The sequence below is a fragment of the Oncorhynchus nerka genome, linkage group LG6 (assembly GCF_034236695.1).
Source record: "Oncorhynchus nerka isolate Pitt River linkage group LG6, Oner_Uvic_2.0, whole genome shotgun sequence".
NCBI lineage: Eukaryota > Metazoa > Chordata > Actinopteri > Salmoniformes > Salmonidae > Oncorhynchus > Oncorhynchus nerka.
This window is the reverse complement of record NC_088401.1, coordinates 1,612,070-1,634,913: the sequence shown is the minus strand read 5'-3', so window position 1 is coordinate 1,634,913 and position 22,844 is coordinate 1,612,070. Positions and strand designations below refer to the sequence as shown.

The window sequence follows — 22,844 nt, the reverse complement described above, 5'->3', positions numbered from 1 at the left end:
CTTTGGGCACCTTAGTCATCCAAGCTACTCAATACTGCCCCCAGGCATAAGAAGTTAAAATCCCCAGCTACAATACATGCAGCCTCAGAATGTGTGGTTTCCAGTGTACATAGAGTCCAGTGAAGTTCTTTCAGGGCCAACGAGGTATCTGCTGGAGGTGGGGATATACACGGCTGTGACTACAATCGAAGAGATATCTCTTGGAAGATAATGCGGTCGGCATTTGATCGTAAGGAATTATAGGTCAAGTGAACAAAAGAACTTGAGTTCCTGTATGTTGTTGTGATTACACCATGAGCCGTTAATCATAAGGCATGCAACCCCACCCTTCTTCTTACCGGAGAGATGTTTGTTTCTGTCGGCACGATGCATAAATAAACCAGGTGGCTGTACCGACTCTGACAACATATCCAGAGTGAGCCATGTTTCCGTGAAATAGAGAACATTATCATCTCTGATGTCTCTCTGGAAGGCAACTCGTGCCCTAATTTCGTGTACCTTGTTGTCTAGAGATTGAACATTGGCGAGTAATATGCTAGGAAGTGTATTACAGTAGTTGTCTATGTTGTCTTTGGGTTTTTATAAGCCAATAGATCTAGGGCTGAAGTGAGGTGAGGTTCTTCTATAGCCTCTACTGTGTGAATCATAAGGCCCTGATTCTTCTATAGACTATACTGTGTGAATCACAAGGCCCTGATTCTTCTATAGACTCTACTGTGTGAATCACAAGGCCCTGATTCTTCTATATACTCTATTGTGTGAATCACAAGGCCCTGATTCTTCTATAAATTATACTGTTTGAATCACAAGGCCCTGTTTCTTCTATATACTCTACTGTGTGAATCACAAGGCCCTGATTCTTCTATAGACTATACTGTGTGAATCACAAGGCCCTGATTCTTCTATAGACTCTACTGTGTGAATCACAAGGCCCTGATTCTTCTATAAATTATACTGTGTGAATCACAAGGCCCGGATTCTTCTATAGACTCTACTGTGTGAATCAGAAGGCCCTGATTCTTCTATAGACTCTACTGTGTGAATCAGAAGGCCCTGATTCTTCTATAGACTCTACTGTGTGAATCAGAAGGCCCTGATTCTTCTATAGGCTATACTGTGTGAATCACAAGGCCCGGATTCTTCTATAAATTATACTGTGTGAATCACAAGGCCCGGATTCTTCTATAGACTCTACTGTGTGAATCAGAAGGCCCTGATTCTTCTATAGACTCTACTGTGTGAATCACAAGGCCCGGATTCTTCTATAGGCTATACTGTGTGAATCACAAGGCCCTGATTCTTCTATAGACTCTACTGTGTGAATCAGAAGGCCCTGATTCTTCTATAGACTCTACTGTGTGAATCAGAAGGCCCTGATTCTTCTATAGACTCTACTGTGTGAATCAGAAGGCCCTGATTCTTCTATAGACTATACTGTGTGAATCAGAAGGCCCTGATTCTTCTATAGACTCTACTGTGTGAATCAGAAGGCCCTGATTCTTCTATAGACTGTGTGAATCAGAAGGCCCTGATTCTTCTATAGACTCTACTGTGTGAATCAGAAGGCCCTGATTCTTCTATAGGCTCTACTGTGTGAATCAGAAGGCCCTGATTCTTCTATAGACTCTACTGTGTGAATCAGAAGGCCCTGATTCTTCTATAGGCTCTGTGTGAATCAGAAGGCCCTGACTGTGTGAATCAGAAGGCCCTGATTCTTCTATAGACTCTACTGTGTGAATCAGAAGGCCCTGATTCTTCTATAGACTCTACTGTGTGAATCAGAAGGCCCTGATTCTTCTATAGGCTCTACTGTGTGAATCAGAAGGCCCTGATTCTTCTATAGACTCTACTGTGTGAATCAGAAGGCCCTGATTCTTCTATAGACTCTACTGTGTGAATCAGAAGGCCCTGATTCTTCTATAGGCTCTACTGTGTGAATCAGAAGGCCCTGATTCTTCTATAGACTCTACTGTGTGAATCACAAGGCCCTGATTCTTCTATAGGCTCTACTGTGTGAATCAGAAGGCCCTGATTCTTCTATAGGCTCTACTGTGTGAATCAGAAGGCCCTGATTCTTCTATAGGCTCTACTGTGTGAATCAGAAGGCCCTGATTCTTCTATAGGTTTCTACTGTGTGAATCAGAAGGCCCTGATTCTTCTATAGACTCTACTGTGTGAATCAGAAGGCCCTGATTCTTCTATAGACTCTACTGTGTGAATCAGAAGGCCCTGATTCTTCTATAGACTCTACTGTGTGAATCAGAAGGCCCTGATTCTTCTATAGGCTCTACTGTGTGAATCAGAAGGCCCTGATTCTTCTATAGACTCTACTGTGTGAATCAGAAGGCCCTGATTCTTCTATAGGCTCTACTGTGTGAATCAGAAGGCCCTGATTCTTCTATAGACTCTACTGTGTGAATCAGAAGGCCCTGATTCTTCTATAGACTCTACTGTGTGAATCAGAAGGCCCTGATTCTTCTATAGACTCTACTGTGTGAATCAGAAGGCCCTGATTCTTCTATAGACTCTACTGTGTGAATCAGAAGGCCCTGATTCTTCTATAGACTCTACTGTGTGAATCAGAAGGCCCTGATTCTTCTATAGACTCTACTGTGTGAATCAGAAGGCCCTGATTCTTCTATAGACTCTACTGTGTGAATCAGAAGGCCCTGATTCTTCTATAGACTCTACTGTGTGAATCAGAAGGCCCTGATTCTTCTATAGACTCTACTGTGTGAATCAGAAGGCCCTGATTCTTCTATAGACTCTACTGTGTGAATCAGAAGGCCCTGATTCTTCTATAGACTCTACTGTGTGAATCAGAAGGCCCTGATTCTTCTATAGACTCTACTGTGTGAATCAGAAGGCCCTGATTCTTCTATAGACTCTACTGTGTGAATCAGAAGGCCCTGATTCTTCTATAGACTCTTGTGTGAATCAGAAGGCCCTGATTCTTCTATAGACTCTACTGTGTGAATCAGAAGGCCCTGATTCTTCTATAGACTCTACTGTGTGAATCTGATTCTTCTATAGGCTGTGGAATCAGAAGGCCCTGATTCTTCTATAGACTCTACTGTGGAATCAGAAGGCCCTGATTCTTCTATAGGCTCTACTGTGTGAATCAGAAGGCCCTGATTCTTCTGTAGACTCTACTGTGTGAATCAGAAGGCCCTGATTCTTCTATAGACTCTGACTGTGTGAATCAGAAGGCCCTGATTCTTCTATAGACTCTACTGTGTGAATCAGAAGGCCCTGATTCTTCTATAGACTCTGACTGTGTGAATCAGAAGGCCCTGATTCTTCTATAGGCTCTACTGTGTGAATCAGAAGGCCCTGATTCTTCTATAGACTCTACTGTGTGAATCAGAAGGCCCTGATTCTTCTATAGACTCTGACTGTGTGAATCAGAAGGCCCTGATTCTTCTATAGACTCTGGGATCTGACTGTGAATCAGAAGGCCCTGATTCTTCTATAGACTCTGTGGCTCAGAAGGCCCTGATTCTTCTATAGACTCTACTGGTGAATCAGAAGGCCCTGATTCTTCTATAGACTGTGTGTGAATCAGAAGGCCCTGATTCTTCTATAGACTCTACTGTGTGAATCAGAAGGCCCTGATTCTTCTATAGGCTCTACTGTGAATCAGAAGGCCCTGATTCTTCTATAGACTCTGTGTGAATCAGAAGGCCCTGATTCTTCTATAGACTCTACTGTGTGAATCAGGGCCTGATTCTTCTATAGACTCTACTGTGGAATCAGAAGGCCCTGATTCTTCTATAGATCTGACTGTGTGAATCAGAAGGCCCTGATTCTTCTATAGACTCTACTGTGTGAATCAGAAGGCCCTGATTCTTCTATAGACTCTACTGTGTGAATCAGAAGGCCCTGATTCTTCTATAGGCTCTACTGTGTGAATCAGAAGGCCCTGATTCTTCTATAGACTCTACTGTGTGAATCAGAAGGCCCTGATTCTTCTATAGACTCTACTGTGTGAATCAGAAGGCCCTGATTCTTCTATAGACTCTACTGTGTGAATCAGAAGGCCCTGATTCTTCTATAGACTCTACTGTGGAATCAGAAGGCCCTGATTCTTCTATAGACTCTACTGTGGAATCAGAAGGCCCTGATTCTTCTATAGACTCTACTGGCTGAATCAGAAGGCCCTGACTCTCTGTCTGAATCAGAAGGCTGATTCTTCTATAGGCTCTACTGTGGAATCAGAAGGCCCTGATTCTTCTATAGACTCTACTGTGTGAATCAGAAGGCCCTGATTCTTCTATAGACTCTACTGTGTGAATCAGAAGGCCCTGATTCTTCTATAGACTCTACTGTGTGAATCTGATTCTTCTATAGACTCTGACTGTGTGAATCAGAAGGCCCTGATTCTTCTATAGGCTCTACTGTGTGAATCAGAAGGCCCTGATTCTTCTATAGACTCTACTGTGTGAATCTGAAGGCCCTGATTCTTCTATAGGCTCTACTGTGAATCAGAAGGCCCTGATTCTTCTGGCTCTACTGTGTGAATCAGAAGGCCCTGATTCTTCTATAGACTCTACTGTGTGAATCACAAGGCCCTGATTCTTCTATAGGCTCTACTGTGTGAATCAGAAGGCCCTGATTCTTCTATAGACTCTACTGTGTGAATCACAAGGCCCTGATTCTTCTATAGACTCTACTGTGTGAATCACAAGGCCCTGATTCTTCTATAGACTCTACTGTGTGAATCACAAGGCCCTGATTCTTCTATAGACTCTACTGTGTGAATCACAAGGCCCTGATTCTTCTATAGGCTCTACTGTGTGAATCACAAGGCCCTGATTCTTCTATAGGCTCTACTGTGTGAATCAGAAGGCCCTGATTCTTCTATAGACTCTACTGTGTGAATCAGAAGGCCCTGATTCTTCTATAGACTCTACTGTGTGAATCAGAAGGCCCTGATTCTTCTATAGGCTCTACTGTGTGAATCAGAAGGCCCTGATTCTTCTATAGACTCTACTGTGTGAATCAGAAGGCCCTGATTCTTCTATAGACTCTACAACATAGAAGAAGCAACCTCTTCTTTCGAAAAGTGTGTGCTGTGTCTTTAAGAAATGAATGACTTCATTCTTGAGGCAGAATGTGGCTGTTGAATCTGTCTGTGGCTGTGGCTATGGGATCTGACTCTGTGGCTATGGGATCTGACTCTGTGGCTATGGGATCTGACTCTGTGGCTATGGAATCTGACTCTGTGTCTATGGGATCTGACTCTGTGGCTATGGGATCTGACTCTGTGGCTATGGGATCTGACTCTGTGGCTATGGGATCTGACTCTGTGGCTATGGGATCTGACTCTGTGGCTATGGGATCTGACTCTGTGGCTATGGAATCTGACTCTGTGGCTGTGGAATCTGACTCTGTGGCTATGGGATCTGACTCTGTGGCTATGGGATCTGACTCTGTGGCTATGGGATCTGACTCTGTGGCTATGGAATCTGACTCTGTGGCTGTAGAATCTGACTCTGTGGCTGTGGCTATGGGATCTGACTCTGTGGCTATGGGATCTGACTCTGTGGCTATGGGATCTGACTCTGTGGCTGTTGAATCTGTCTGTGGCTATGGGATCTGACTCTGTGGCTATGGAATCTGACTCTGTGGCTATGGGATCTGACTCTGTGGCTATGGAATCTGACTCTGTGGCTGTGGAATCTGACTCTGTGGCTGTGGAATCTGACTCTGTGGCTGTGGAATCTGACTTTGTGGCTGTGGAATCTGACTCTGTGGCTGTGGAATCTGACTCTGTGGCTGTGGAATCTGACTCTGTGGCTGTGGAATCTGACTCTGTGGCTGTGGGATCTGACTCTGTGGCTGTAGAATCTGACTTTGTGGCTGTGGAATCTGACTCTGTGGCTGTGGAATCTGACTCTGTGGCTGTGGAATCTGACTCTGTGGCTGTGGAATCTGACTTTGTGGCTGTGGATCTGACTCTGTGGCTGTGGAATCTGACTTTGTGGCTGTGGAATCTGACTCTGTGGCTGTGGAATCTGACTTTGTGGCTGTAGTACCTAGTGGAAACCAGACGGGAGGCAAAGAATGATGAAGAAGTGAATGACCTTTTTGGTGACGAGTGAGACAGAGTGAATTAATAAAGTTTTTAGTGACAGTCAGCTTTGAAATCAGCATATTTTGTGCTATGGTTTGGTTATCACAAATAAAGTACTACAGTACTGAAGTCAGCTGTAAGCTAACACAGAAAGTTAGACTACAATTAAAGCTGGAAGCTACCGGTTTTGTCTTGCATTGGAAAGTGTTCTAGCCTGTAGGAACATTGTTTTGTGAACAGTAATTAACAGTTCTACATGCTATGTGGCATTATTCAAGTTTGTTAACTTGTGTACCACATGATTGGGGACTGGGGAGCTAAGGCAGGCCAGACAGCTGCAGCAGTGACTGAGTAGGTGGAGCAGGTTGTTGGCTCTATAAAGGGCCTGCAGCAGTGAATGAGTAGGTGGAGCAGGCTGTTGGCTCTATAAAGGGCCTGTACCAGTGAATGAGTAGGTGGAGCAGGCTGTTGGTTCTATAAAGGGCCTGTAGCAGTGAATGAGTAGGTGGAGCAGGCTGTTGGTTCTATAAAGGGGCTGCAGCAGTGAATGAGTAGGTGGAGCAGGCTGTTGGCTCTATAAAGGGCCTGTAGCAGTGACTGAGTAGGTGGAGCAGGCTGTTGGTTCTATAAAGGGGCTGTAGCAGTGAATGAGTAGGTGGAGCAGGCTGTTGGCTCTATAAAGGGCCTGCAGCAGTGAATGAGTAGGTGGAGCAGGCTGTTGGCTCTATAAAGGACCTGCAGCAGTGAATGAGTAGGTGGAGCAGGTTGTTGGCTCTATAAAGGGCCTGCAGCAGTGAATGAGTAGGTGGAGCAGGCTGTTGGCTCTATAAAGGACCTGCAGCAGTGAATGAGTAGGTGGAGCAGGTTGTTGGCTCTATAAAGGGCCTGCAGCAGTGAATGAGTAGGTGGAGCAGGCTGTTGGCTCTATAAAGGACCTGCAGCAGTGAATGAGTAGGTGGAGCAGGTTGTTGGCTCTATAAAGGGCCTGCAGCAGTGAATGAGTAGGTGGAGCAGGCTGTTGGCTCTATAAAGGACCTGCAGCAGTGAATGAGTAGGTGGAGCAGGCTGTTGGCTCTATAAAGGACCTGCAGCAGTGAATGAGTAGGTGGAGCAGGCTGTTGGCTCTATAAAGGGCCTGCAGCAGTGAATGAGTAGGTGGAGCAGGTTGTTGGCTCTATAAAGGGCCTGCAGCAGTGAATGAGTAGGTGGAGCAGGCTGTTGGCTCTATAAAGGACCTGCAGCAGTGAATGAGTAGGTGGAGCAGGCTGTTGGCTCTATAAAGGACCTGCAGCAGTGAATGAGTAGGTGGAGCAGGCTGTTGGCTCTATAAAGGGCCTGCAGCAGTGAATGAGTAGGTGGAGCAGGTTGTTGGCTCTATAAAGGGCCTGCAGCAGTGAATGAGTAGGTGGAGCAGGCTGTTGGCTCTATAAAGGACCTGCAGCAGTGAATGAGTAGGTGGAGCAGGTTGTTGGCTCTATAAAGGGCCTGCAGCAGTGAATGAGTAGGTGGAGCAGGCTGTTGGCTCTATAAAGGACCTGCAGCAGTGAATGAGTAGGTGGAGCAGGCTGTTGGCTCTATAAAGGGCCTGCAGCAGTGAATGAGTAGGTGGAGCAGGCTGTTGGCTCTATAAAGGGCCTGTAGCAGTGAATGAGTAGGTAGAGCAGGCTGTTGGCTCTATAAAGGACCTGCAGCAGTGAATGAGTAGGTGGAGCAGGCTGTTGGCTCTATAAAGGGCCTGCAGCAGTGAATGAGTAGGTGGAGCAGGCTGTTGGCTCTATAAAGGACCTGCAGCAGTGAATGAGTAGGTGGAGCAGGTTGTTGGCTCTATAAAGGGCCTGCAGCAGTGAATGAGTAGGTGGAGCAGGCTGTTGGCTCTATAAAGGACCTGCAGCAGTGAATGAGTAGGTGGAGCAGGCTGTTGGCTCTATAAAGGACCTGCAGCAGTGAATGAGTAGGTGGAGCAGGCTGTTGGCTCTATAAAGGACCTGCAGCAGTGAATGAGTAGGTGGAGCAGGCTGTTGGCTCTATAAAGGACCTGCAGCAGTGAATGAGTAGGTGGAGCAGGCTGTTGGCTCTATAAAGGACCTGCAGCAGTGAATGAGTAGGTGGAGCAGGCTGTTGGCTCTATAAAGGACCTGCAGCAGTGAATGAGTAGGTGGAGCAGGTTGTTGGCTCTATAAAGGGCCTGCGCTGTGTCAGGGGATTATTACATAATTACCTGATTTGTTTGATATTAATAGTAAACTGTTATATATTTAACTAAGAGTAAGACTGGCCTGCTAAGGCTGAGTTTTATGGTGTACACTTTAGCACCCTGCAGTTAGTCTGGGCGTCTGGTTAAGGAATGAGTTTTGCTAAGGATAGCTTGAGCTGACAATGGACTTGGTGATAAATATCTAAAAGCTGGCATTCTATAGACAAGATGTGATGTGTGTGACCCGAGACAGAGAGAGCCTGGAAGAGTTCAGTCAACAATGCCTCATTGTCTCATCTTCCTGGCATCTGGGAAACTAAGCCGGGTTGGTGGTAAATCAACATCCCGTGCAGATAAGCAGGAGATGGACCAAGGTGGCTTATGGGAAGGGTATAAATGACCGACTGAGCATTTAGGGCCAATATAAGATCTCTGTTTTTTCATTATCAGCTAAGCTCTCAGCAACACAACTTAGAGTGTGCGGTCGACGGTTTTATCATTGCAATAATTCATCGATGTTGAATAAAGACGATTGTTTGAATAACTGATACAGACTTGATCCTCTCAACCACATGAGACACGTTTGGCAGAAGTAAAGACACCACAGTATGAAGATAGGCAGAAACTGCTTGTCCAATAGAAATCCCCGATCACACTTGTAGGTGATGTCATTGCCGCGTTGGCTAGCTAACCTCGTGCGTAGAAACAGGTCATCGTGTCTAACGGTCGTGAAGGCCATCAAATCAAAGGCAGTCCGTCGATATAAAGCTAATGTAATAACACGTTCAACTACTGAAGACATCCAATCATGGCCTTTAGATTTGGAGAAAATAAACAGCCAAAGGAAGAATTCTTCACTTCTCTCATTGACTTCACAAACCACAAACCGCTGCCTGATCTGCTTGGTCTGCTTCACAAGCGTTCCCGGAAGTCTCACCATGTTGCTCCTCTGGGTTTAGAAACGCTGTGAGTGGACGGAGACGTAATAGCTTAGGGTTACACACAGTACATTAAGATACGCTATCATCACAATGAAGTGGGGTAAAACTGTGAAATGGTATAAATTTGCTGTGCATCACAGCTAAGAATGTCTTGTAAGATATCAATGGGAAAGTGTGTGCAAAAAGAAAACTGTTTGTCCCTCTGATATTTCCGTAGATGACAAGAGGAAGTCGATCTCAGACCTCAGTGACGCCGGTTCCTCCTCCTTCAGCCCAGAGAGGGAGAAACCGTCCGCTTCTGTCTCTGTCAGAGCCATATCTGCTCTCTATCTGTCCAAGGTAGCAGCTGCAGAGTCAACGGTCAGTACTCCTTCCCTCGCTCCTCTGAGATGTGTCTCATTGGCCCTGGGGTTAGAGGTGTTACAGTATTTTATCTATGAGCTATAGAACTATGTCCATCTTATCTCAAGGATCTATACGTCAGGACTCTCCAACCATGTTCCTGGAGATCTATCGTCCTGTAGGTTTTAACTCCAACCATGTTCCTGGAGATCTACCTTCCTGTAAGTTTTAACTCCAACCATGTTCCTGGAGATCTATCGTCCTGTAGGTTTTAACTCCAACCATGTTCCTGGAGATCTATCGTCCTGTAGGTTTTAACTCCAACCATGTTCCTGGAGATCTATCATCCTGTAGGTTTTAACTCCAACCATGTTCCTGGAGATCTATCGTCCTGTAGGTGAGGTGGAGTGGGATCTCCAGGAACATAGTTGGAGTTAAAACCTACAGGAGGGTAACTGTCCAGGAACAGGGTTGGAGTTAAAACCTACAGGAGTATAACTGTCCAGGAACAGGGTTGGAGTTAAAACCTACAGGAGTATAACTGTCCAGGAACATGGTTGGAGTTAAAACCTACAGGAGGGTGAATCTCCAGGAACATAGTTGGAGTTAAAACCTACAGGAGGATAGATATCCAGGAACATAGTTGGAGTTAAAACCTACAGGAGGGTGAATCTCCAGGAACATGGTTGGAGTTAAAACCTACAGGAGGATAGATCTCCAGGAACATGGTTGGAGTTTAAACCTACAGGAGGGTGAATCTCCAGGAACATGTTTGGAGTTAAAACCTACAGGAGGATAGATCTCCAGGAACATGGTTGGAGTTAAAACCTACAGGAGGATAGATCTCCAGGAACATGGTTGGAGTTAAAACCTACAGGAGGGTGAATCTCCAGGAACATGGTTGGAGTTAAAACCTACAGGAGGATAGATCTCCAGGAACATAGTTGGAGTTAAAACCTACAGGAGGGTGAATCTCCAGGAACATGGTTGGAGTTAAAACCTACAGGAGGATAGATCTCCAGGAACATAGTTGGAGTTAAAACCTACAGGAGGGTGAATCTCCAGGAACATGGTTGGAGTTAAAACCTACAGGAGGGTGAATCTCCAGGAACATGGTTGGAGTTAAAACCTACAGGAGGATAGATCTCCAGGAACATAGTTGGAGTTAAAACCTACAGGAGGGTGAATCTCCAGGAACATGGTTGGAGTTAAAACCTACAGGAGGATAGATCTCCAGGAACAGGGTTGGAGTTAAAACCTACAGGAGTATAACTCTCCAGGAACAGGGTTGGAGTTAAAACCTACAGGAGGGTGAATCTCCAGGAACATGGTTGGAGAGTCCTGCTATAGCTCCATGTCTGTCTTCTGTAGGATCTATATACAGTATATACATCTGTCTTCTGTAGGATCTATATACAGTATATACATCTGTCTTCTGTAGGATCTATATACAGTATATACATCTGTCTTAGACAGTGATGTACTTTGGTGTCAGAAGACATCAAGGCCTCTGGTGTCCACAACACACAGAAGACATCAAGGCATCTGGTCTCCACAACACACAGAAGACATCAAGGCCTCTGGTCTCCACAACACACAGAAAACATCAATGCCTCTGGTCTCCACAACACACAGAAGACATGAAGGCCTCTGGTGTCCACAACACACAGAAGACATGAAGGCCTCTGGTCTCCACAACACACAGAAGACATGAAGGCCTCTGGTGTCCACAACACACAGAAAACATGAAGGCCTCTGGTGTCCACAACACACAGAAAACATGAAGGCCTCTGGTGTCCACAACACACAGAAAACATGAAGGCCTCTTGTATCCACAACACACAGAAGACATCAAGGCCTCTGGTGTCCACAACACACAGAAGACATCAAGGCCTCTGGTGTCCACAACACACAGAAAACATCAAGGCCTCTGGTGTCCACAACACACAGAAGACATCAATGCCTCTGGTGTCCACAACACACAGAAGACATCAAGGCCTCTGGTCTCCACAACACACAGACAACATGAAGGCCTCTGGTGTCCACAACACACAGGAAACATGAAGGCCTCTGGTGTCCACAACACACAGAAAACATGAAGGCCTCTGGTGTCCACAACACACAGACAACATGAAGGCCTCTGGTCTCCACAACACACAGAAGACATCAAGGCCTCTGGTCTCCACAACACACAGGAAACATGAAGTCAGATCACTGAGAAGCCAGTCGAAAAATATACAGTACTATAACTGTAATGTAATTATAGTGATTATCCCTACAAATAATAATAATTATATTAGTTTGTCATATTGAACTAATATTATGATGTTTCCCTGCAGGCTCAAGATCCATCCTCTCCAACCAAGAGAGGAGTGAAACCCTCCAAGGTAGGCAGAGGAGTCCTGTTGTCTTCTTAAACGTCTCAGAGTTGGCATGACAAGGTGCAAGGTGTATTTTAGAAGGATTGTTTGTTTGGCTTGAAGGTAATGTTGTTTTGCTGTTGATTTTGTTGTAATATAATGGAATTTTGTCAAACCATAACCATACAAACACTGAAAAATATGAATAAGCCTGCTTTCACTGAGGAATGTGACTTACGGCACCGATTGTTTTGGAGTTCAGCGAACAGAATGTTTGGAGTTCACCTAACAGAATGTTTGGAGTTCACCTAACAGAATGTTTGGAGTTCACCTAACAGAATGTTTGGAGTTCAGCGAACAGAATGTTTGGAGTTCACCTAACAGAATGTTTGGAGTTCACCTAACAGAATGTTTGGAGTTCACCTAACAGAATGTTTGGAGTTCAGCTAACAGAATGTTTGGAGTTCAGCTAACAGAATGTTTGGAGTTCAACTAACAGAATGTTTGGAGTTCACCTAACAGAATGTTTGGAATTCAACTAACAGAATGTTTGGACTTCAACTAACAGAATGTTTGGACTTCAACTAACAGAATGTTTGGAGTTCAGCTAACAGAATGTTTGGAGTTCAACTAACAGAATGTTTGGAGTTCAGCTAACAGAATGTTTGGAGTTCAACTAACAGAATGTCTGGAGTTTAGCTAACATAATATGACTTGGTTTGTAGAAGCTGTTTGCAAAGAAGTATCTTAGTGACTTGGTTGGAGCTGGGGTTGGAGTTGGGGCTGGGGTTTGGGGAAATGTGAAGAGAACATCAGCTTTGTTTCAGCAGCCATTGGATAGCCAGAACATTCAAGAGGAGAGGGTTAACGGGGCCACGGACAAGGTGGAGAGGACTGATGCTGCTCATGAGGAACTTACTGAGTGTGAGGAGGAGGAGTTGGTCACATTGGACGTCCAATCTGCTAAGAGGGTGTTTGAGAGCCAGCAGCTGAACAAGGCCATCGTGTCGGAGGACAAGTGAGGAGCAATTCCTAAGAGAAAACAAGTGTTTGAGAAGAGAAGCAGTAAGACAGAGAGTCAGAGAGTGATTAAAAGCACTTTTTGTTTTACAAATCTTGATGTGAGTTCTCAATCCGGAGGAGAAGCTCTGGATGCCGGATGTAACAATGCACACACTTAGTGAGGTCCATGATGTAACAATGCACACACTTAGTGAGGTCCATGATGTAACAATGCACACACTTAGTGAGGTCCATGATGTAACAATGCACACACTTAGTGAGGTCCATGATGTAACAATGCACACACTTAGTGAGGTCCATGATGTAACAATGCACACACTTAGTGAGGTCCATGATGTAACAATGCACACACTTAGTGAGGTCCATGATGTAACAATGCACACACTTAGTGAGGTCCATGATGTAACAATGCACACACTTAGTGAGGTCCATGATGTAACAATGCACACACTTAGTGAGGTCCATGATGGGGTCTTTGAGAGAGTCACAGTGCGCTTCAACAGCAGACGTTGACATTGAAACTAGTCTAACAAGTCAAAAGTGTCAGTGCACTCTATTTGAAAGCAGTCCTTTCAGAGAAATGAACATAACAGGATGTCTATCACATCTGTATGAACCAAAGCCCCAGAATAACCCTTCACCTCAAGGAGACTTAGCTCCAGACAGATGGGTCCAGGAGGAGACGTTGGTGTTAGAGGCTACTGTTAGGAACAGAGCTCAGCTGTTTAACTCCATGCTGTTCAACCTGATCAAGCACCAGAACAGAGTGGAGATAGAGACAGTGGCAGAGAGCATCAACAACACAATGAACTCTCTCCATCACTTCAACGTCCTCCACTCCCACGGATCCATCATCGAGGCTAGTGAGACAAGAAGGGGTCAGAAGGCTAGGTATGGGCTGACCTCCGTCCCAACGCCAGAGATAGAACAGGATGAGGTGGCTGAGGGCAGGGTTAAGAACTGTATCCTCCAGCTGTTGCCCCGGGCAACCCTTAAGCCTCAGGTAGCAGGGGAATGTGGAGGTCACCATGGGGACAATACCTGTCTATCGGGTACATCTGGTTTTAAAGATAAAGAGCACAGAACAACTAATATTCTCCAACTCACTGAGGACATCCTCAGTCAGGACAGCTCTCTGAGGAAAGGAGTAGTTATACAGGAGGATGGTCAGGAACGGGCTGAGGTCACCGTTAACTCCTTGTAGAGGAGAGGTGGAGAGGTACCTCCCACCCGCAGGAACAGAGGATGGAGACAAAACGTCCTAGACGTAGCTGCAGGAGGTGACAAGAATAAAACAGAGACTAGTCATGTAAGGAGAGGCGATGTGAAGACAACCGTCAGCCTTGTCTTGACCACCAGTCAGAACCCCCCAGCCTATTACAGACAAGAGGTCAAGGGGAATGTCACAGTTATTTAGAAGCTGCATTGAGAAGGGTGATCTGGAGTATTTCAAGAACCTGCAAGTCCAGCCAGAGAGGAGGAGGAGGAACTCCAGAACCAGACTGACATTGTAACGGGTGTCTACACAGAGCCAAAGACACATTATCTTCAACAACAACCAGAGGACCCTATGGAGCAGAATGATCCGGAGTCCCAGTTGATGTGAAGAAACTGAAGAGCATGTTCTCAGCCAACCAGAGCTCTGTCCAACAAAAGGAGAATCCACTTTGCCAAGGACCAGCAGGCCAAAGTACCATACCTGCAGAGAGGAATGGTTTTCCAGAACGCGACATCAACGCACCTAGACACTCACCTGGGCCGGTGAAGAATCAAAGCTTGAGACACTCTCCTGAGCTGGTGAAGAATCAGTGCTGTTTTGAATTCAAAGAAAATTGTACCTACACACTGAAGAAGGCAGTAATGCCGAAACATCTGTGTACCCTATCCCAGATGCACTAAAACATTTAAAACATTAAATAATGAAGTAAGATTTATGCGACATATTTTTGAGTGCAAACCCATTAGACCTCTTTGAGGGAGATGCTAAGGCGGGATGCTGAAGCCTCAGGATTAAACACATGACCTTAAATGTAGCGTCCCAGAAGACACCTGTCCACCTCGAGAAACAGAAGGAAGAGATCATAGTGGAAATGCTGGATGAGGAAGACAGAATCTCAAACCTCCAGGCTGCCATCTACACCCACCAACAAGCCAGCATGAAGGCCAGGGCCCTTCAACACGCAGTAGTTAGAGAAACAGGTCAAAGCTGTTCAACAGGCAGTACCAGAGAAACAGGTCAAAGCTGTTCAACAGGCAGTACTAGAGAAACAGGTCAAAGCTGTTCAACAGGCAGTACTAGAGAAACAGGTCAAAGCTGTTCAACAGGCAGTACTAGAGAAACAGGTCAAAGCTGTTCAACAGGCAGTACTAGAGAAACAGGAGTCAGATCTCTATCATGTTGGAGTCAGATCTCTATCATGTTGGAGTCAGATCTCTATGATGTTGGAGTCAGATCTCTATAATGTTGGAGTCAGATCTCTATCATGTTGGAGTCAGATCTCTATGATGTTGGAGTCAGATCTCTATCATGTTGGAGTCAGATCTCTATCATGTTGGATCTCTCTATCATGTTGGAGTCAGATCTCTATCATGTTGGAGTCAGATCTCTATCATGTTGGAGTCAGATCTCTATAATGTTGGAGTCAGATCTCTATCATGTTGGAGTCAGATCTCTATCATGTTGGAGTCAGATCTCTATCATGTTGGAGTCAGATCTCTATCATGTTGGAGTCAGATCTCTATCATGTTGGAGTCAGATCTCTATGATGTTGGAGTCAGATCTCTATGATGTTGGAGTCAGATCTCTATCATGTTGGAGTCAGATCTCTATGATGTTGGAGTCAGATCTCTATCATGTTGGAGTCAGATCTCTATCATGTTGGAGTCAGATCTCTATCATGTTGGAGTCAGATCTCTATCATGTTGGAGTCAGATCTCTATCATGTTGGAGTCAGATCTCTATAATGTTGGAGTCAGATCTCTATCATGTTGGAGAGATCTCTATCATGTTGGAGTCAGATCTCTATGATGTTGGAGTCAGATCTCTATAATGTTGGAGTCAGATCTCTATCATGTTGGAGTCAGATCTCTATGATGTTGGAGTCAGATCTCTATCATGTTGGAGTCAGATCTCTATCATGTTGGAGTCAGATCTCTATCATGTTGGAGTCAGATCTCTATCATGTTGGAGTCAGATCTCTATAATGTTGGAGTCAGATCTCTATAATGTTGGAGTCAGATCTCTATCATGTTGGAGTCAGATCTCTATCATGTTGGAGTCAGATCTCTATCATGTTGGAGTCAGATCTCTATCATGTTGGAGTCAGATCTCTATCATGTTGGAGTCAGATCTCTATGATGTTGGAGTCAGATCTCTATCATGTTGGAGTCAGATCTCTATGATGTTGGAGTCAGATCTCTATCATGTTGGAGTCAGATCTCTATCATGTTGGAGTCAGATCTCTATCATGTTGGAGTCAGATCTCTATCATGTTGGAGTCAGATCTCTATCATGTTGGAGTCAGATCTCTATAATGTTGGAGTCAGATCTCTATCATGTTGGAGTCAGATCTCTATCATGTTGGAGTCAGATCTCTATGATGTTGGAGTCAGATCTCTATAATGTTGGAGTCAGATCTCTATCATGTTGGAGTCAGATCTCTATGATGTTGGAGTCAGATCTCTATCATGTTGGAGTCAGATCTCTATCATGTTGGAGTCAGATCTCTATCATGTTGGAGTCAGATCTCTATAATGTTGGAGTCAGATCTCTATAATGTTGGAGTCAGATCTCTATCATGTTGGAGTCAGATCTCTATCATGTTGGAGTCAGATCTCTATCATGTTGGAGTCAGATCTCTATCATGTTGGAGTCAGATCTCTATGATGTTGGAGTCAGATCTCTATGATGTTGGAGTCAGATCTCTATCATGTTGGAGTCAGATCTCTATGATGTTGGAGTCAGATCTCTATCATGTTGGAGTCAGATCTCTATCATGTTGGAGTCAGATCTCTATGATGTTGGAGTCAGATCTCTATCATGTTGGAACAGGAGTCAGATCTCTATCATGTTGGAGTCAGATCTCTATGATGTTGGAGTCAGATCTCTATCATGTTGGAGTCAGATCTCTATGATGTTGGAGTCAGATCTCTATCATGTTGGAGTCAGATCTCTATGATGTTGGAGTCAGATCTCTATCATGTTGGAGTCAGATCTCTATCATGTTGGAGTCAGATCTCTATAATGTTGCAACAGGAGTCAGATCTCTATCATGTTGGAGTCAGATCTCTATCATGTTGGAGTCAGATCTCTATAATGTTGGAGTCAGATCTCTATAATGTTGGAGTCAGATCTCTATCATGTTGGAGTCAGATCTCTATAATGTTGGAGTCAGATCTCTATCATGTTGGAGTCAGATCTCTATCATGTTGGAGTCAGATCTCTATAATGTTGGAGTCAGATCTCTATCATGTTGGAGTCAGATCTCTATAATGTTGGAGTCAGATCTCTATAATGTTGGAGTCAGATCTCTATCATGTTGGAGTCAGATCTCTATCATGTTGGAGTCAGATCTCTATCATGTTGGAGTCAGATCTCTATCATGTTGGAGTCAGATCTCTATAATGTTGGAGTCAGATCTCTATAATGTTGGAGTCAGATCTCTATCATGTTGGAGTCAGATCTCTATGATGTTGGAGTCAGATCTCTATCATGTTGGAGTCAGATCTCTATCATGTTGGAGTCAGATCTCTATAATGTTGGAGTCAGATCTCTATCATGTTGGAGTCAGATCTCTATCATGTTGGAGTCAGATCTCTATCATGTTGCAACAGGAGTCAGATCTCTATCATGTTGGAGTCAGATCTCTATAATGTTGGAGTCAGATCTCTATGATGTTGGAGTCAGATCTCTATCATGTTGGAACAGGAGTCAGATCTCTATCATGTTGGAGTCAGATCTCTATCATGTTGGAGTCAGATCTCTATCATGTTGGAGTCAGATCTCTATCATGTTGGAGTCAGATCTCTATCATGTTGGAGTCAGATCTCTATCATGTTGGAGTCAGATCTCTATCATGTTGGAGTCAGATCTCTATCATGTTGGAGTCAGATCTCTATCATGTTGGAGTCAGATCTCTATCATGTTGGAGTCAGATCTCTATCATGTTGGAGTCAGATCTCTATCATGTTGGAGTCAGATCTCTATCATGTTGGAGTCAGATCTCTATCATGTTGGAGTCAGATCTCTATCATGTTGGAACAGGAGTCAGATCTCTATCATGTTGGAGTCAGATCTCTATGATGTTGGAGTCAGATCTCTATCATGTTGGAGTCAGATCTCTATGATGTTGGAGTCAGATCTCTATCATGTTGGAGTCAGATCTCTATCATGTTGGAGTCAGATCTCTATAATGTTGGAGTCAGATCTCTATCATGTTGGAACAGGAGTCAGATCTCTATCATGTTGGAGTCAGATCCCTATAATGTTGGAGTCAGATCTCTATCATGTTGGAGTCAGATCTCTATCATGTTGGAGTCAGATCTCTATCATGTTGCAACAGGAGTCAGATCTCTATCATGTTGGAGTCAGATCTCTATAATGTTGGAGTCAGATCTCTATCATGTTGGAGTCAGATCTCTATAATGTTGGAGTCAGATCTCTATCATGTTGGAGTCAGATCTCTATCATGTTGGAGTCAGATCTCTATCATGTTGGAGTCAGATCTCTATAATGTTGGAGTCAGATCTCTATCATGTTGGAGTCAGATCTCTATAATGTTGGAGTCAGATCTCTATCATGTTGGAGTCAGATCTCTATCATGTTGGAGTCAGATCTCTATCATGTTGGAGTCAGATCTCTAGTCTAAGAAAATATTGTTTTCAGTCTTTGACTTCATCATTAAACAATTAGCGTCTCTCTAGTTCAACTTGGCATGACAGCTGTTTGCCATGTAATAGCTCATATCTAGAGTTGTAAAATGACACTAACTTTCCCCAAATTATATTGGTTTCCAGAAATCCTGCTTGGAGGATTACAGATTTCTCTGCTTATTCCCTTACGATTCCGGGAATCTTCCAACCAGTATTTCACAAAAACCTGGGAATTTTAGTAAGGTTACCGGAATTTTGCTCCCCTACTCATATTAGTGTTATAACACCCATACCTGTCCTTCCAGTTCCTGCCATGTAAACAGGACGTGTGCTCATCCTGTCTGAAGCCAGTCTACCCTATGGAGAAAATGGCCGCTGATAAATTCATATTTCACAAGAACTGTTTCTGCTGTAAACACTGTCAGAAGAAGCTCAGGTGAGACAATGAGATCAGATCAACAGTGGAAACTAATCAAACATATATCATACACACCTTGATTATTCACCCAACCCTCAGTGAATATGAATTCATCACCCACAGTGTGTGTGTGTGTGTGTGTGTGTGTGTGTGTGTGTGTGTGTGTGTGTGTGTTTGTGTGTGTGTGTGTGTGTGTAGCATGCACAGCTATGCTCCTCTGTACGGAGAGTTCTACTGTGTATTCCACTACCAGCAGCTGTTCAGGAGGAAAGGGAACTATGACGAGGGCTTTGGCCACACCCAACACAAAGACCGCTGGCTGCAGAGAACCAATGAGACGCCGGGGTCTAACAGCGCTGATGTCATATAGAGCTCCCTGATTGGTGAGTTTAGTGTCCACACAGACAGTTTAGTGTCCACACAGACAGTTTAGTGACCACACAGACAGTTTAGTGTCCACACAGACAGTGTAGTGACCACACAGACAGTTTAGTGTCCACACAGCCAGTTTAGTGTCCACACAGCCAGTTTAGTGACCACACAGACAGTTTAGTGTCCACAGAGACAGTTTAGTGTCCACACAGACAGTTTAGTGTCCACACAGACAGTGTAGTGACCACACAGACAGTTTAGTGTCCACACAGACAGTTTAGTGACCACACAGACAGTTTAGTGTCCACACAGACAGTGTAGTGTCCACACAGACAGTTTAGTGTCCACACAGACAGTTTAGTGACCACACAGACAGTTTAGTGTCCACACAGACAGTGTAGTGACCACACAGAGAGTTGTGACCACAGAGACAGTTTAGTGACCACACAGACAGTTTAGTGACGACGCAGACAGTTTAGTGACCACACAGACAGTTTAGTGACCACACAGACAGTTTAGTGACCACACAGACAGTGTAGTGACCACACAGACAGTTTAGTGACCACACAGACAGTGTAGTGACCACACAGAGAGTTGTGACCACAGAGACAGTTTAGTGACCACACAGACAGTTTAGTGACCACACAGAGAGTTGTGACCACAGAGACAGTTTAGTGACCACACAGACAGTTTAGTGATGACACAGACAGTTTAGTGACCACACAGACAGTTTAGTGTCCACACAGACAGTTTAGTGTCCACGCAGACAGTTTAGTGACCACAGAGGCAGTTTAGTGACCACACAGACAGTTTAGTGACCACACAGACAGTTTAGTGACCACACAGAGAGTTGTGACCACAGAGACAGTTTAGTGACCACACAGACAGTTTAGTGTCCACACAGACAGTTTAGTGACCACACAGACAGTTTAGTGTCCACACAGACAGTTTAGTGTCCACACAGACAGTTTAGTGACCACACAGACAGTTTAGTGACCACACAGACAGTTTAGTGTCCACGCAGACAGTTTAGTGTCCACACAGACAGTTTAGTGACCACACAGACAGTTTAGTGTCCACACAGACAGTTTAGTGACCACACAGACAGTTTAGTGACCACACAGACAGTTTAGTGTCCACACAGACAGTTTAGTGTCCACACAGACAGTTTAGTGTCCACACAGACAGTTTAGTGTCCACACAGACAGTTTAGTGACCACACAGACAGTTTAGTGTCCACGCAGACAGTTTAGTGACCACGCAGACAGTTTAGTGACCACGCAGACAGTTTAGTGACCACGCAGACAGTTTAGTGACCACACAGACAGTTTAGTGACCACACAGACAGTTTAGTGACCACACAGACAGTTTAGTGTCCACACAGACAGTTTAGTGACCACACAGACAGTGTAGTGACCACACAGACAGTTTAGTGACCACACAGACAGTTTAGACAGTTTAGTGACCACACAGACAGTTTAGTGTCCACACAGACAGTTTAGTGTCCACACAGACAGTTTAGTGACCACACAGACAGTTTAGTGTCCACACAGACAGTTTAGTGACCACACAGACAGTTTAGTGACCACACAGACAGTTTAGTGTCCACACAGACAGTTTAGTGACCACACAGACAGTTTAGTGACCACACAGACAGTTTAGTGACCACGCAGACAGTTTAGTGTCCACACAGACAGTTTAGTGTCCACACAGACAGTTTAGTGACCACACAGACAGTTTAGTGACCACACAGACAGTGTAGTGTCCACACAGACAGTTTAGTGACCACACAGACAGTTTAGTGACCACACAGACAGTTTAGTGACCAGTTTAGTGACCACGCAGACAGTTTAGTGTCCACACAGACAGTTTAGTGACCACACAGACAGTTTAGTGTCCACACAGACAGTTTAGTGACCACGCAGACAGTTTAGTGTCCACACAGACAGTTTAGTGACCACACAGACAGTTTAGTGTCCACACAGACAGTTTAGTGACCACACAGACAGTTTAGTGTCCACACAGACAGTTTTTAGTGTCCACACAGACAGTTTAGTGACCACACAGACAGTTTAGTGTCCACACAGACAGTTTAGTGACCACACAGACAGTTTAGTGACCACACAGACAGTTTAGTGTCCACACAGACAGTTTAGTGACCACACAGACAGTTTAGTGACCACACAGACAGTTTAGTGTCCACACAGACAGTTTAGTGTCCACACAGACAGTTTAGTGACCACACAGACAGTTTAGTGTCCACACAGACAGTTTAGTGACCACACAGACAGTTTAGTGACCACACAGACAGTTTAGTGACCACACAGACAGTTTAGTGACCACACAGACAGTTTAGTGACCACACAGACAGTTTAGTGACCACACAGACAGTTTAGTGACCACACAGACAGTTTAGTGTCCACACAGACAGTTTAGTGACCACACAGACAGTTTAGTGTCCACACAGACAGTTTAGTGACCACACAGACAGTTTAGTGACCACACAGACAGTTTAGTGACCACACAGACAGTTTAGTGTCCACACAGACAGTTTAGTGACCACACAGACAGTTTAGTGTCCACACAGACAGTTTAGTGACCACACAGACAGTTTAGTGAGACAGTTTAGTGACCAGTTTAGTGTCCACAGACAGTTTAGTGACCACACAGACAGTTTAGTGTCCACACAGACAGTTTAGTGACCACACAGACAGTTTAGTGTCCACACAGACAGTTTAGTGTCCACACAGACAGTTTAGTGACCACACAGACAGTTTAGTGACCACACAGACAGTTTAGTGTCCACACAGACAGTTTAGTGACCACACAGACAGTTTAGTGTCCACACAGACAGTTTAGTGACCACACAGACAGTTTAGTGTCCACACAGACAGTTTAGTGTCCACACAGACAGTTTAGTGACCACACAGACAGTTTAGTGACCACACAGACAGTTTAGTGTCCACACAGACAGTTTAGTGACCACACAGACAGTTTAGTGTCCACACAGACAGTTTAGTGACCACACAGACAGTTTAGTGTCCACACAGACAGTTTAGTGTCCACACAGACAGTTTAGTGACCACACAGACAGTTTAGTGTCCACACAGACAGTTTAGTGTCCACACAGACAGTTTAGTGTCCACACAGACAGTTTAGTGACCACACAGACAGTTTAGTGACCACACAGACAGTTTAGTGTCCACACAGACAGTTTAGTGTCCACACAGACAGTTTAGTGTCCACA

General features: G+C 44.5%; 1 protein-coding gene across 3 annotated transcripts in view; it reads left to right on the top strand.

Moving 5' to 3' along the window:
- The window catches only part of LOC115131009 (LIM domain and actin-binding protein 1-like), a 42,500-nt gene that overhangs the window by 18,669 nt on the left and 987 nt on the right, over positions 1–22,844 (top strand). For all 3 annotated transcript variants that reach the window (XM_065019209.1, XM_065019207.1, XM_065019208.1), the window contains exons 6-9: positions 9,429–9,571; positions 11,893–11,940; positions 19,113–19,243; positions 19,424–19,608. In XM_065019209.1, coding sequence (XP_064875281.1) covers positions 9,429–9,571; positions 11,893–11,940; positions 19,113–19,243; positions 19,424–19,595 — 494 coding nt within the window. In that variant the 3' untranslated portion in view covers positions 19,596–19,608. The remainder of the gene's footprint in view (positions 1–9,428; positions 9,572–11,892; positions 11,941–19,112; positions 19,244–19,423; positions 19,609–22,844) is intronic.